Source organism: Rhineura floridana, chromosome 2, assembly GCF_030035675.1.
Source record: "Rhineura floridana isolate rRhiFlo1 chromosome 2, rRhiFlo1.hap2, whole genome shotgun sequence".
Lineage (NCBI taxonomy): Eukaryota > Metazoa > Chordata > Lepidosauria > Squamata > Rhineuridae > Rhineura > Rhineura floridana.
Genome location: NC_084481.1, coordinates 126,021,573 through 126,038,473, shown reverse-complemented (window position 1 = coordinate 126,038,473; position 16,901 = coordinate 126,021,573). Strand labels below are relative to the sequence as shown.

The 16,901-nt window shown below is 43.5% G+C and overlaps 1 protein-coding gene across 10 annotated transcripts in view; it reads right to left on the bottom strand.

Annotated features, from left to right (window-relative positions):
* The window catches only part of FAR1 (fatty acyl-CoA reductase 1), a 127,771-nt gene that overhangs the window by 34,243 nt on the left and 76,627 nt on the right, over positions 1–16,901 (bottom strand). For all 10 annotated transcript variants that reach the window (XM_061610482.1, XM_061610478.1, XM_061610477.1 and 7 more), the window contains one exon: positions 8,694–8,888. In XM_061610482.1, the coding sequence (XP_061466466.1) occupies positions 8,694–8,885 (192 nt within the window). In that variant the 5' untranslated portion in view covers positions 8,886–8,888. The remainder of the gene's footprint in view (positions 1–8,693; positions 8,889–16,901) is intronic.

Sequence of the window (16,901 nt, the reverse complement as noted above, 5' to 3'; positions counted from 1 at the left end):
AGGCTTATGCACAATAACAGGAACTGAGAGAATTGCTCTAAATGGGCCCCAATAATAGTCTTCACAAACATGTAGGAAGGAAACCACACCGTAAATCACATAGTCTGAGACTACAAAATGCTCCCAAGTTGATTTTACTACTGGTACATAGGGTCTGGATGTAAACTCACTGTACTATGAAAATCCAGCTTCAAATCTACAAATTATCCAAATACTTGAATTTCCTATAATTCTTTCAATGTGTTATGCAATACAAACGATTAAAGTAAAAACTATTATGCTAAATCAGGGGTGGAGAAATACAACTATTTCACAGAAAGTCTCTTAGGGCTCATCCAGTGCAACCTGGTTTAGACTGAGGACAAGCTAGCAAAAGCATCAGGTACCGACATCAAGAATGCAACTTTCACTACTCAGCATAACAAATGGTTGGGAAGCTACAGAGACCGGCTATATAATGCAATATGGACAGCAAGAATGGACCATTGGTCTCACCTGAAGTGTGATTTTCACAGGTCGCCTGCCATCAAGCGGGTATTATTATTATTATTATTATTATTATTATTATTATTATTATTATTAATTAAATTTATATACCGCCCGACTAGCAATAGCTCTCTGGGCGGTGAACATAAAATAGCATAAAAATACAATGAATAACAAAATAATACTAAAATACAATCAACAATCCAATACAATAAACATTTTTAAAAGTAAATCAGTGTAACTTAAAATGCTTCAGAGAATAGGAAGGTTTTGACCTGGCGCCGGAAGGAGAGCAGAGTCGGCGCCAGGCGTACTTCCTCGGGGAGACTGTTCCATAGTTCGGGGGCCACCACTGAGAAGGCCCTAGATCTTGTCATCACCCTCCGGGCCTCCCTGTGAGTTGGAACCCGGAGGAGGGCCTTCGTAGCAGAACGTAGTGCACGGGCCGGTTCATATCGGAAGAGGCGTTCCGCAAGGTATCGTGGTCCCGCACCGTATAAGGCTTTATAGGTTAATACCAACACTTTGAATCTAGCCCGGAAACATATTGGCAACCAGTGCAAGCTGGCCAGAACAGGTGTTATATGCTCGGACCGCTTGGTCCTTGTCAGCAATCTGGCCGCCGCATTTTGCACTAGTTGTAGCTTCCGAACTGTCTTCAAAGGTAGCCCTACGTAAAGCGCATTACAGTAATCCAAACGTGAGGTTATCAGAGCATGTACCACTGATGTAAGGTCCTCTTTACTCAAATAGGAACGTAGCTGGGCTACCAACCGAAGTTGGTAAAACGCATTCCTAACCACCGAGGCTACTTGAGCCTCAAGTGAGAGGGAAGAGTCTAAAAAGACTCCCAGACTACGAACCCACTCCTTTAGGGGGAGTGTAACCCCGTCCAGGACAGGGTATATATCCACCATCCGATCAGAGAACCCGTCCACCAACAGCATCTCAGTCTTGTCTGGATTGAGCTTCAGTTTGTTAACTCTCATCCAGTCCATTGTCACGGCCAGGCAACGGTTCAGCAAATCGACAGCCTCACCTGAAGAAGATGAAAAGGAGAAGTAGAACTGCGTGTCATCAGCATACTGATGACAATGCACTCCAAAACTCATATCAGTATCATAGCTCCACCTAGTGTCCGAAGGCAAGAATGTTCTAAAGTCAAGACTAGGGGCCTCAGGCCCCTCCCACTCTCCAGTTCATTCACGAGTCCAGAGAGATATCTAAAAATGTATGAAAAAAGGGCCAACGGGCCTGCCAGCAAGGAAATAACAAGCTTGCGATTCCATAATAATACAATAATCAAAAACTTCAATATAACAGATTTAGAAAAGTCCTGACTTAACAATAAAGAAAAAAAACATAATAGTGTAAACAGAAATATATAGAACCAATGGAAAATCCCCAGAAGTCCTCCAAAGAGGAGGGTCATGATGGCAGGCTACCTGTGAAAATCACCCTTCAGGTGAGACCAATGGTCCATTTTCCACAGGTAGCCTGCCATCAAGTGGGATATACCAAAGCAGCCCATAACAGGGAGGGACCAACCACTTCCTAATCATTATTGAGAACCTGTTGCAACACCCGCCTACCAAAAGAGGCAACAGCAGAGGCATAACGATCTATTTTGTAGTGCCTTATAAACGAATCTGGGGTAGACCAAACAGCCACTCTGCAGATATCTGCAAGGGGAGCGTTGGTTGCAAAAGCAGCCGTGGTGGCTGCTGATCTAGTGGAATGCGCTGTAATCTTAGAGGGTACCGGAAGCTTAAGAGACTCATAAGCTAAGGCTATACAAGCGCGCAACCAGCAAGACAAGGTGGAATTAGCTACTTTCTTCCCCATAGATCGTGGATGAAAGGATACAAACAAGGACTCAGTTAGTCTTATATCCTGGGTTCAAGACAGGTAGGTCTTGAGGGCCCTCTGGACATTTACGAATGCCAAGCCTTCTCGAGGGGATGGATGGGATTCGGGCAAAAGGAAGGAAAATGATGTCCTGGTTGCAATGAAAGACCGAATTGACCTTGGGACGAAAGGCGGGATCTGTCCATAGCACAACAGAGTCCTTATGAAAAACACAAAGATGGCAGGCGGAAGACAATGCGCCCAATTCCGAGACTCTTCTCGCGGAAGTGACCGCTATCAGGAACAGGACCTTGAAAGACAACAGACGTAACAGCACAGTCCTAAGGGGTTCAAATGGAGGACGTTGTACAGCTTGCAGAACCTTTGACAAACTCCACAAAGGAAAGTGATGGGAGCCAGCCAGTGAAAGTAGAGCGCCCCCCTCAGAAAACGTTTAATAAGAGGATGCGAGGCAATAGGAGTACCAGTGGATGAAACTGATAGAATGGACGATAAAGCGGACGCATGTCGACGTAAGGTGTTGGGGTTAAGCCCCATCTTTAGGCCTTTATGAAGGAACTGCAACACCTGTTGAATCGTGGCTTGAGAAGGGTGGATTTTCTGGGAATCACACCACTTGGAGAATGACAACCAAGTATTTTGATATATACGCATGGTTGACAGTCGTCTATAGGCCAATATAATGTCAATGATCTCCTTAGATAGGCCTGTACGCATCAAATGTCCACGTTCAAAAGCCAAGCTGTTGGGTTGAGCCAATTGGGGTCCTGATGCCATATTGGACCCTGTGATAAAACGTCTGGCCTGACTCGAAGTGTCCAGGGGTCCGTCACTGACAAGGCAAGGAGGTCCGAAAACCACGGTCAGCATGGCCAATACGGGGCTATTAGAACCAGCCTGGCCCTTTCGTGTCGAACTTTCCTCAGAGTCCTGGCCAAGAGTGGTATTGGAGGAAGCGCGTACAACAGTCCGTCCAGCCATGGAATCGATAGTGCATCCACTGCTTCTGCTGTTGAGTCCATGTACCATGCAAAATACCTGGGCCGCTGGAAATTGAGACTGGAGGCAAACAGATCCACTGAGAAAACTCCAAACCAACGCTGAAGAAGATGGAATATCTCTGGGTGAAGTTTCCATTCCCCCGGAAAATCCTGCTGTCTGCTGAGCCAGTCGGCTGTCACATTCCAGATTCCCCTGAGATGTTCTGCTTTCAAGGATTTCAGATGTTTTTCTGCCCATTCGAAGATTTGGTAGGCTAGGTTCTGTAAGGAATGAGACCTGGTTCCCCCTTGTCTGTTCAAATGAGATTTCGTGCATGTGTTGTCTGTTCGAATGAGAACATGGTCCAAGGGGAAGAGAGACTGAAAGTGAGGAAGAGCTAAGAAAGCAGCTCTCAGCTCCAGCCAATTGATACTCTGACTCTGCTCGACATCAGACCAAACCCCTTGAACAAACTGGGAGTTACAGTGGACTCCCCAGCCGGTGAGGCTGAAGTCTGTGTTGTAACAATCCTGTGGGGAACGCGGAACGGAATACCCATTGAGATTCTGGACTATTGCCCACCAGCGGAAAGAAAGACGTAGTGCGGGAACCAAGTGAATTGTTCGGTGGTTGGATCTGGCAATGTTCTGTTGGAATGGTAGTAGAGCCCACTGAAGTCGGCGTGTAAGGAACCAAGCCCACGGTACAATGTGGATGGTGGACACCAACATTCCCAGAGCCCTTGCTAGCAGCATCACATCCGCGCTTGAGCGACACATCAAAAGGCGTGCCATGTCTCTGATGGCTACGATGCGGTCTGGGGATAAAAAGACTGTTGCCTGTATGGTGTCTAACATTGCCCCTAGATGTTGTAGTCACTGGGTTGGCTGGAGACTTTTGTCGAGGTTGACTAGCCAACCATGGGTCCGCAGGACATGAAGAGAGCAGGTCAGATGGAGATGAACCAACTCCCTGGAACTTGCCCGTATTAATAATCATCCAAGTAGGGGTAGATATGCACCCCTTGTAGGCGAAGATACGCTACCAAAGTGAGTAGCACCTTGGTGAAGACCCTCGGGGCAGACGAGAGACTGAAGGGCATCACTCAGTATTGAAAATGTTGGGGGACGAAGGCAAACCGTAGGAACTTCCTGTGGGCTATGCAAATAGGTACGTGGAGGTAGGCTTCCTTTAGGTCGACAGAGGCCAGGAAGTCTCCTTCATGAAGGCTTTCTAAAATGGAGTGGAAGGATTCCATTTTGTATTTGCAATATTTTACGAAACGGTTGATGAACTTGAGGTCCAACACCGCCCTCCATGACAGATCTGTTTGGGAACTGCAAACAGGAGTGAGTAAAACCCCTCCAACCTCTCTGTTGTGGGAACTGGCTCTATGGCAGCTATGTCCAAGAGGTGATGTATGGCTTGCTGCATGATGTCATGCCTGTACGGATCCTTGGAACAGGGAGAGGGATGAAATCTGTCCGGGGGGGGGTTTGCCCAAAACTCTAGTGCATAGCCATGACGAAAAAGATCCCGCATCCAAGCGACCTGAGTCAGACGCAGCCAGTGGTTTGCAAGCAGGAGTAATCTGCCCCCGACAGGGATCACATCAGTATTGTCTGCGCTGGCGAGCCGCTCCACGATAGGAAGATGCTGAGGTTCCTCTACGTCCTTGGTACTGACCTCTGCCTGGGTAATGTTGTCTGTGCCAATCTCCCCTGGAGGAACGGAAGTCAGTGGCTCGAAAATTGCAGCCTCGTCCCCTGGGCCACGCGCCTCAAAAAGGCTGGAACGGGCAATATGGGGTGAAGCGTCTGAACGGCCTGCGATCATCATTCCTGGCAGTGGCCAAAACAGGCTTCCTAGCATCCTTGGGGTCCACTAATACTGCTTTTAGAGCTTCTTCCCCCAAAAGTAATGATCCAGTAAAAGGGGCTCTCAACAAATTGACCCTGGCTGTCGAGTCCGCATCCCAGTGCCGGAGCCAGAGAGTTCGCTGATCCACCACCTGAGTGGCCATAGCTCTTGCTCCCAGCTTAGTTGCATCCAAGGTAGCATCCGCTACAAATGCCGCCATCTTGCGTCGTTTCACCAGGGCCTTTCTTAGAGAGACTGGGTCGGGATTGGGGTCATCTAAAAGATCATCCAGCCACATCACTGAGGCCCTTGAGAAAATGGAAGCGGAGGCAGAGGCCCGCATAGCAAAGGCGGTAGCCTCGTGGTTCTTATGTAAGGCAAAGTCCAGCCACCACTCAGAGGCATCCTTCAGCTGTGAATCTCCTTCCGTGGGCAGGAGGGATCGAGAAACCAAACTAGAAATCAGCTCGTCTATCCCAGGCACAGCAAGCCGAGATGTAAACTCCGGAGCCAAGGTATAAAGCTTGTCAGCAAGGGCCATAAAACGTCGTGTCTGCAGCGGGCGAGACCATTCTTCCTTGGCCAGTTTGTCGATAGGGTCTGGCACTGGGAGATAGTGCTCGGTAGATTTGGGGGATTTCAAGACCCTGGCCCCCTTAACAGGGGGAGTGGTAACTGCAGGTTGTAGAGGTTGGAGGCCTAAGGTGTTCAAAACTCTACAAGCCAGGGGATGATAATCAGCTGCATCAAACAGACAATAGGATGTGTCCTCCTCTTGTTCTGACTGATCACTCCACTCATCTCCTTCAGCATGAAGAGGATACGATGGATCCTCCAAACCGGTAAAGTCATCACCAATCCTACCCCTGGCAACGTCGAATGGATTTGCTGAGAATGGTGGATCTATCTCGTTGCCTGCGCAATGTCCCATAGTGCTAAGTTGTCTTTGCACGTTCTGCTGAGGAGGGGCAGTGACCTGTGATGGCGACTGTGCATGGGAAAAGAATGTTAGCATGTCCTGTAACTGTGAAAGGAATTCCGAAGACAACTGTAACCCTGGTGGGGGAGGATGGTCTGGCTGATGCAATGAAGTGAAGATATAGGAGGCTCATCAGGCTGGAGAGATGAATGAGCCCTAGGAGGCAGCATGGGTGGAGGCGGACAGCTGACTGCTGGCTGGGCCGGGAACCCTTCGAAGTCCTCCTCAGAGGACCCGGCAGGAGAATGAAAAAGGGCTGTTAATTGTTCTTGGCCTGCATCCTCAGGAACCGGAACAGACACGTAATGTGCTCTCTTGGAAGAGCTGTGGCTGGAGAGATGCTTGGTTTTGGCAACAGCCTTGGTGTGTAGTCTGGGTTGCTTGTGTTTAGCCGTCTTATGATGCGAAGTGTCTTTACATGATTGTTTCGCCATTGTCGCCTGAGCTGCTACAAGTTGTTGATCCGCTATCATATGGTTTCAGTACACACCCACGGATGGGGGAGAATGTACCGTGTGGATAGGGGATTCAGTATACGCCCACGGATGGGGGAGAATATACAGACCCAAAACAGCCTCAGTACACGCCCACGGATGGGGGAGAATGTACAGTTCCAAGTTACTTTAGTACCCCACAGCAGGAGAGGTACAGCACTTTAAATCACACAAGGCTCAATTGTAAATAAGGCTCAACTGTAAAGTATCACAAGCGGCGCTCACACAGGGCTTAACAAAAAGAGCGGGGAAAAGTCAAAATAAAATGGCGCCTGTGAAGAAAGGGCTGAAGGCTACTAAGGGTCCCCTTCCCTAGAAAAGGATCCACAGTCACCGTATCCTGGCCGCCACCAAAACACGCGGCATGGAGAAAACGAGGAACACCCTCAGGCTCTTGCTATAAAAATCCAAGCTGCCGCCGCCGCCTACAAGGGGAGAGCCACAGACTCAGTCTCTCAACCAATGAGGGGTGAGCGGCAGTAGTCCCCAAGGGACTAAAGGAGAGAAAGGTAGAACTACAGACGTGGTCTCAAGTGGCGGCAGTCCCCAACAAGGGACTAAGGGGGAGACGGAAGGCAAAACGCCAACAACCCCCCCCAAAAAACCCAGTAAAAGACAAAGTAAAAATGACAAACAGCAAGGGAATGAAGTGAAAACAATCAGTCCCACACACACTAAAGTGAGTAACAGAGGGAAGGGAACGATAGGAAATAGTAACAATCAGACACACACTCTTATCACACGAATATTATTATTATTATCTTTATTTATACCCCGCCATTTTTCCAAAACTGGAACTCATGGCGGCTTCCAGATAAAAAATACATATAATTAAAAACATACAAAGTCTACATTAAAATAAGATTAAACTATTTCCAATATTAAAACCATACACACATATAGCTAAAAGAGTTCAAACTAGTTTAAAAATGATATAACAGACATTAGCAATGCAGCACCCTTCACGCCCTATCCTTAGCCTTCAATTCCAAAGGCTTGTTGGAATAGGAAGGTCTTTGCTTGTCGGCGGAAGGACTGCAAAGAGGGGGTCATTCTTACCTCCCTAGGAAGGGAATTCCAAAGCCTAGGGGCAGCCACCGAGAAGGCCCTTGAATATGCACACAAAACTTAGCTATATGCTACGCTATGAAAATATCCAACTGCCAACAGACGAAGGCAAGAATGAACTGGAGAGTGGGAGGGGCCTGAGGCCCCTAGTCTTGACTTTAGAACATTCTTGCCTTCGGATGCTAGGTGCAGCTATGATACCCGCTTGATGGCAGGTTACCTGTGGAAAACAGTGACATTCTGCGTTCAGCACTGCTGATACACTCAGGGTAACAAAAAGTATCTACATAGCTAATCAATATATTTGTACTTGAACCTTTTAGCAACAATTCTTATACTTTCTGTACACTTCTTCAAGAATCCTACCCCTCTCACCATGGGCACACAGGGGGTTTGGGATCTGTAATTACACCAATCAAGTCTGCATACTTATCTCTGTTCAATTAATTTAGCTATGGTATCTGATCATCACATGGTCTTTTGAGAAAAGACACTACTGCAGGGGTGAGGAAACTCAGGGGCAAGAACCAAATACCTGCCTATCTAGCCTTTAGGACTCTCCTCACATCCAACCCCCATCCTAGGCCACATCCGTCAACAGCCCAGTTTTGCAACCTCCTTTAGTATTTTTGCCTGACTGGAATGTGTCCTACTCTGAAAATCTATTTTGCTTGCCTGGATGGAAACAGAGAAGGGTGTGTGTGTGTGTGTAGAAACTAGCCTATTGTATAAAGGTAAAATTTACATCCATTTCTCCACCCACTTTTGCCTTCAACCCTGTCCATCCATGTCATGTGGCTCCCAGAATATTGTCCAGAAAGGAATGTCACCTTCAGGTTGTAAAAGGTTCCCCATCTCTGCAGTACTGAAACACATGTACACTCGCTATTATTCAGAACCTTGTTTGAAAAAATATTTTTTTTCTCAAGTATAACAATTATTTTATGGAATGATACCTTGCAACTGATCATTTCCTCCACTCGTTCTTGCGAAGTCTTCCCTGCTTTGTGTCTAACCAATACATAAACTGTTTTCACCTTCGGACAGGACCTTAGTAGCTTTTCCAGAAGAACTTTTCCCATGAAGCCAGTAGCTCCAGTGAGGAGGACATTCTTGCCTTCATAGTATTCTGGGATGGATACCATCATGATCTTGAGAGAATTTAAGAGCAAGTTAGTTTGCATCCACATTGGCATTTAATCACGTTTTATTTACTCAATTCTTACCTGACTATAGACCAATTTCCATTTTTACAGAAATGCATTATTCAGCCTAGCATTAAGAAATAGTTTGACCTCTTGTTGTTGAAGGAACAGTAATCAATCACAAAACTGGACCTGTATAAAATATTGAGTTTATTAAGAGGCTATGTGTGCATGCACACACACTGAAGCTTGGTATGCAGGTCATGCTAAGGCAAACTATAGCTTGATGCAAATCCATGGGATGCTGGAAAGCAGACTAAAACCACTTCACTCCTTCCCAGTCATTTTGCTGCTGCACAATGGTCAGCTAAGCCATGGATTGGATTGGCATATTGTCACAACCCAGGCTCATGGTTTAGCACTGCCAGGCAAACCATGAGCCATGTGCCATAGAAGAAACCTCAGTTACAGCTCATGATTAGTGTGAAGAGAGGCTTGGTTGGGCTTAACATGACGTGCGAACTAGGCCAGAGAAGAGAAGGGGAAATAACTAAGAACTCAGAAACACATGTAAAGCCTGGACTCTATAAAATATTGAAAGTGCATCTGAAGCCCTGACAAGGGAGCACATCGCATCCCAGCATTTATTGTCCCAGGCTATGATCTGAAGTCACATGAGGCCACCACGAAGCTAAGGAGGTCTGAGTCTGGTCAGGCCTGGATGAGAGACTGCCTGGGAACCACATGTATGTCACTTTGAGTTCTATGATGAAAGAAAAGCGAGTAATAATGTAATAAATAAATAAATAAAGAGTGGCACAAGAACTTTGAGAGACTACAATAAGTTGTACTACTGTGTCAAACTAAACTAAGAGCCCTGCTGGATGGGACCAAAGGCCCATTTAGTCAAGCAACCTGCTCTTGCAGGAGCCAACCAGATGTCAATGGAGATCCTGCAAGCAAGACCCGAGAGCAACAGCACTCTCCCCACTTATAACCCCAGCACTTGGTATTCAGTGGATATTGCCTTCGACAGTGGAGGAAGAATATAGTACTGCATATCATCACAACCCAGGCTCATGGTTTAGCTCTGCCAGACAAGACAAGCCATATGCCATAGGAGAAATCTTGATTACTGCTCATGTACAGTTACACTGATAGCCTTATCCTCTAAGAATCTGTCTAATCCTCTTGTAAAGCCATCCAAGTTGGTGGCCATCACTACATCCTGCGGGACATAGTTCCATAATAATTATCTGCTGACCGAAGTACATTCTTCTGTCAGTCCTCCGTCTTCCAACAAACAAAACTGGATGGCCCGCATTCTAGTACTGAGAAGGAGAAAGGCCTCTCTGTTCACTTTCTGCTCACCATGCATAATTTTATGCACCTCTACCATCTCCCGCCCATGCAGCCTTTCCCCCCCTCCCCCCCGAAATTAAAAAGGGCCAAATGTTGTAAGTTTTCCTTACAGGAGAGTTGCTCCAACCCCTTGACACTTTGGTTGTCCTTTTCTGAACATTTTCCAGCTCTGCAATATCATTTTTGAATTGAGGAAACCAATACAGTTCATAATATCCAAGTATGGTTGTACTATAGAATTATGTGACAGCATTATGATATTAGCAGTTTTATTTTCTGTACCTTTCCAGATGATACCTAGCATAGAATCCACCTTTTTCTCAAGCTGCCACACACTGAGTTGCCATCTTATTTACCTATCCACTACAACCCCAAGGGCCATCACCCCTGTGGGCATTGTACCTATTGCAGGTTTACATGTAAAATGACGGAGTTTGTTAACCCCATTAATCAAAAAAGTACACTTCGAATCATTTTTCAACATGCAATACTGCCAGAGTTACTTATGTAATTCAGTGTGGTTGTTCGAAATTATATGTTGGACAGTCCTCCAGAATTGTTAAAAAACGCATAAGGGAACATCTCAGCAACATCACAATTAAGAGGTCTGGGGGCCCCTTAGTGGATCATTTCAATAGTTGCCAATACCCTGTAGCCAAGCTTAAATTTTGGGTCTTAGAAAAAGTATATGGGGACAACATTGATGTTTTGCTCAGGAAAGAGATGTTATGGATATTAGATTTGAAAACAATGACCCCTAATGGTCTTAATGAGGAGTTCGAGTTTCTTCCTCTACTATGAAATCCAGAAAATACCTATGGTCCCTTACTTGTTTTTTACTCCCAGATGGTTGTTATTTAGTAACAAGATAAATAATCAAGTGGTTCCACCTGCATCTTATTTCTGGTTACTGTGATATATATACATGCTTAATATTCTGTTCTTTGAGGTGTTTATATTGTTGTAAGCGGGCTGCTCATTTGAACTTCTCGATAGCCTGCAACGTAAGTCATAGACTGATTTAGAGATGCTATATGTATGATTTTACATGTTTATATAAGTACATTTGTCCCTGCTGTTTTATTTGTTTATAGTCCCTGATGAAGGCCTGAAAACCTACAGGCTGAAACGCGTTGGGTTTGAACACACAATAAATTCCTATTTTTCTAGCACCTTGGCTTTTGCCCTCTATTTTTTCCACATTCCTGGTCAGTCACCACAGGTTCAGACCTTCTTCACTTCAAATCTTTTATTTGCATTTGCCACAAGCCATTGCAATTGGAATATATACAGTAAATAGGTTCCGACCTTATTAGCGTATATGTGAAATTCCGGGGGGGGGGGAGGGATTGCCTAATGTTCACTACCTCACACTTGCTTACACTGAACTTCATTTGACATTTTATTGCTTGTTCATCAAATTTGGAAACATCCTCACAATCCTTTTCAGTTTTAAACAACCTCAACAATTTGGTATCATCAGCAAACTTAAGCTACTGCACAGCTCACTCCCACCTCTTGATCAATGAACAAATTAAAAAGCACAGATCCCAATACTAATCCTTAGGAAACTCTAATTTCTATATCCCTCCATTAGGATACCTGCCTATTTATTCCTACTCCCTGCTTCCTATAACTTAACTAGTTCCTGATCCACAAGAGTACTTCTTTTATTTCATGACTGCTAAGCTAACTCAGGAGTCCTTGGTGAGCTACTTTGTCAAAGGATATAAGAATATTCTCCACGAACTCTAAATGTTAGGTAGAATGAAGGAGCCATGCTGGTTCCGATTCAGCAAGGGTTTCTCTTCTATATGCTAGTTAGTTCTACCATTAACGTGTTCCACCAGTTTTCCTGGAACAGGCATTAAGCAAATCAGCCTGTAGTTTCCCAGATCCTCCCAACTCCCTTTTTTGATGTTATATTCACCACTTTCCAGTCTTGAGGAATGGAAGCTGATCATATGGAAAAGTTACATTCTTCAGAAGATAAAGAACTCGCATGTGAAATAATTTAAGAACTCTTGGATGGAACTTCATCTCTCGACATTACTACAGTAATACCTCAGTTAACGAAGTACATGCATTCCTAGACTTTACTTCTTTAACAGAAACTCTAGTACCAGAAATAGGAATAGCATAGAAAGACTAATGCTAGGTTCCTACGCCACAAAAAAAGAGCAGTTCGACATATTTGAGCAAGCTTTTATTCAAAACTACTAATACACATGTCTGAAATGAAACAACCAATTCAGGTAAGCCTTGCATACAGACCACTTTAAGGCTTCTTCCAAAATGCATCTAGGGATGCCTGCCTTGCCTTTTTTCTTTTATCATATAGCAACTTGCTATAGCAATCTAAAGCTTTGAGCACAGTTCTCCTCTCCATACATTTGAACAGACAGGCAAGGACCACCACCCCCGTGCTTGATCTCTCCCTCTCTCACTCTGCCATTCCCACCTAAACTCAAGCAGACACATCTGCAGGGCACCCAAAGCACTGTTTACTGCAGGCATGTCTGCACCACCTGGCAAGGAGCACCATTCCAGCCATGCATGAGAGAGCTGCCTGCAGCAGCTGCAATCCAGTAGACAAGGAGTCATATTCTGACTACATCAAAGTGTGCCCCCCCCATCCCAGAAAGACTGTTAAAAGGAGCTTTTTTTCTGGAGGATTTGTTATCTGAGGTACTACTGTATTTGCTACAGTTCCTCAGACACCCTTCTTGTGAAGGTTAGTGACAGCACATTCAGCTTTTCTGCAATCTCCTTTTCCTCCTTTAATACATCTTTGATTCTCTTGTCATCCAAAGGTCTGACAGCCTCCCTAGGTGGTCCCCTGCTACTAAGGTATTTAAATATTATTTTGTTGCTGGTCTTTTCTCCTCAACTTTTTTGTTTGCATCCCTTATTGTCTTTCTTGCATTTCTGTTGCCAAGGTTTGCATTCCTTTTTGTTCTCATTTGGACAAAACGTCCATTTTCTGAAGACAGTCTTCTTACCTCTAATAGCTTCTTTTACTCTGCTCATTAGACACACCGGTTTCTCTGACCCTGGTGGTGCCTTTCCAGACCTGTTGTGTACATTCTTGTGCTTCCATTATCATGGTTTTGAATAGCTCCCGATCATTTTGGAGAGATCTGACCCTCTTGACTTTGCGTTCAACTTCTGTTTTACCTTACCAATCCTCTAATTTTTTGGGAAGTTGCTTCTTCAGAAGTCATATGCTATGGTGTCAGTTCTTGACAACTGTCCAGTTATATTAATGCTGAATTTGATAGCACCGTGGTCACTGTTGCCAATCTGTTCAACAACACTTACATCTTGCACCAGGTCCTAGGTGCCACTTAAGATTAAGTCCAAAGTCACTGTCCTCAGGTCAGTTTCATGACCGACTGTTGGGCCACAGCATGGAAAACTTCATCAGTAGGACTTTAAACTGAATCCTAAGGGGGAGGGAGATGTAAACTTGGAGGTAATGATTGATGAAGGGTTATGCTTAGTAACAACAACTGAGAGAATGGCTCTAATTCGGCTCAATAATAGTCTTCCTACATGTAGGAAGAAAGTCAGACCGTAAATTACATGGTCTTCGATGTCTGTATACTAATGCCCAAAGTATGGAAAGCAAGCAGGACGAACTTGAACTCTTTTTTTTTTTTTCAATTAATTTTTATTCCAATTTTCAAAACCAAAACAATACAAAAGAAAACACAAATCAATAACAAGTACAATACAAAAAGAAAGAAAATATATATATATATATAAAAAAGAAAGAATATTGACTTCCGATTTGTCATAGTTCAGCTATAAATCTATAATATATAACAAACCTATCTCTTAATAGATTATAAAATCACCTTCCTCCAATGGTTATCTTAGTTGGTTTCAAATCTCATTAACATCATATCATTTTAATCTTCCACAAAAAGTCAAAGAGAAGTTTCCAATCCTTGAGATATATGTCAATCAATTTTTTTTCTAAATAAACATGCCAATTAATCCAACTCATCAAATCTACTAAGTCCAGTAATTTTAAATCGCTCTTCTGTCATTATCCATATTGGGTCCATCTTCCATCTTCCATCTTTACGCACCCAAAAATCTTGCTGTCATAGTCATATAATAAAAGTCTGATAGGAATTTCCTCCATCACAGATGTTTTCTTACCATCAAATCCAAATGTATCACTGAAGTGTTGTTGCAAAGCCGCATCTCTGTTCCTCTTTTCCACATGATACACTAGTACATCTCTTGAAGGTTTTTCCATTGACACAAAACAGGGATTAATTCTGTTAACTTTCTCCATTTCAAGTTCCATCAAATCCTTCCAGTCCAAGAATTTTCTTGAACCGATAATATCTTTATCTCCAATCTCTTCAATTCCTTCAAGGACAGCGCTGAATTCCAAACTATAATATTTGTCTCCAGGATCCATCACAGCCAGAAAATCCAAATCTTTTTTCATGTCCATAATTAAGCCAATCTCCATAGTTTGAACCTTGCCTTTAATTTCTCTTCCATCCTTTTTTTGTTTTCCAGATCTATCTTTATTCTCCTTTCTCATAGAATCCTGAGTTTCTTTCAGCTCCTGTCTCATTTCGTGAAATTCAATTCTCCACGCTTGTCTATTATTTCTCAGTTCTTGTTTTATTGAGTTAATCCCATTCATTATTTTCTGAAACATGTCTAGAGATAAAGTCCCTTCTTGTACATCCATGATCTTCTTAATTGTCATTCTTAAAACCAAAGGAACAAAACTCCTTCAATTTTCAATGTCCCAAACAGAGAGCAGCTTATTTCTTTAACCAGTTACAAAGGAGTTAATCTTTCCAGCAAACTAACGTCACACGCTAGACAGCCCTTATCTCTTATCTGCCCAGAAGTGTAAGAACGGCTTTAGTTCACAGCGTCGAAATAGCTAGTAGTAGACAGAATGAGCAGATTCGTCAAAAAGAAAAAAAAAAGTAGATCAAGAAAAATAGTCCCAGTCTTATCTCTTTCAATCAGAAATCTCTCATCCGTTTAATCTTTAGAATGCTATTTTCCATGTCAGCTTTTTGCAATAAAAAAAAAGATACGCTATTTATATTTTCTTCCCCCTTAGTTCCGTGAATAAAAAAAGGAAAGTCTTACCTCACCTAGGTTATCTCAATTGCTGTTACTTTGACAAATCTCTTTAGCTGTATAGATAAGAAAATGATGAATGTAGACAGGAGGATGTTTGCCTGTTAATCCGTATAAAAAAAACGGGTCACTTATCCAGCTGAGCTAGCATAAAAATCCTCGCTCTGTCTGAGCTGCTGGAAGACAGACAATCCTGACGAATTCCAGACTCCAACAATCAAAACAAAGCTATGTAGGAAATCTCACGTTTCTTCTTTAACCGGAAGAAATTATTCCCAGTCAGAAAAGAGCCTTCTGACTGAATTTAAACTGGAAAAGTTTCATCCAAGACGAGAGCTCGTCTCAGAGGCTGCACAGGCGTAGGGATCCTCCTGGGAAGTCGACGAACTTGAACTCTTAATACAGGAGGGAAAATACGACAATAGATATAACTGAAACTTGGTGGAATGACTCCCATGACTGGAAGACAGCAACTGAAGGACATAACTTTTTCAAAAGGAACAGAAGGAATAGAAAGGGAGGCGGAGTTGCATATATATATATATATATATATATATATATCCCTGCACATAAATACAGAAGGATGAGCTTGGTAGCCCCACCAAGAGTATCTGGATTAAAATAAATGGAGCAAGGAATAAAAGGAACATGGAGGTTGGAGTCTACTACCGACCACCCAATCAAGGAGAAGATGAGGATGAAACTTTTGAAAAGCAAATTGTCAATTTTTTTGAGGTGGCATAATATAGTAGTAATGGGGGGACTTCAATTACCCCAATATCTGTTGGAAGACAAATTCTGCTAAACATGATACCTCCAAGAAATTCCTGACTGGTGTTGGAAATTAATTTCTCCTACAGAAAGTAGAGGAAGGAACTAGAGGATCAGCTTTTCTTGACTTGATACTAACCGAGATCACTTAGAGCATGGAGTGGCAGTTACGGGAACTCTGGGGGAAAGTGACCATATTATAATTTAGTTCTTGATTTTAAAGGAAGCAAAAGCAGAAAGTAACCATACACGTACCCTAGACTCCAGGAAAGCCACTTTACTTATCATTGTTCTGAGCTTATTAAAGTTTCATAGCAAGCATCCCTAATGAGAAAAGGAGTCCAAGATGGGTAGCAGTTTCTAAAAATGGAAATTCTAAAGGTACAATTTCAAACAATTCCAAGAAGGAAAAAAGGTGGAAGGCAGCAGGAGCAGCCAGCGTGGCTTCACAAAAATCTTAGAAATGACCTGAAAACAAAAAAGGACACATACAGGAAGTAGAAGGAAGGCTGGGCCACAAAGAAAGACAGGTAACACGGAATTGCAGGGATGGTGTCAGGAAGGATAAAGCTGAGAATGAGCTGAGGTTAGCGATGGATATTTAAAGCAACAAAAAAGCTTTCTTTAGGTACATCAATAGTAAAATACAGAGAAAAGAAATGGTGATATAGCTACTCAATGAGGATGGCAATATGATGACAAAGAAAAGGCAGAAGCGCTCAATTCCTACTTTGGCTCAGTCTTCTTCCAAAAGAGGGT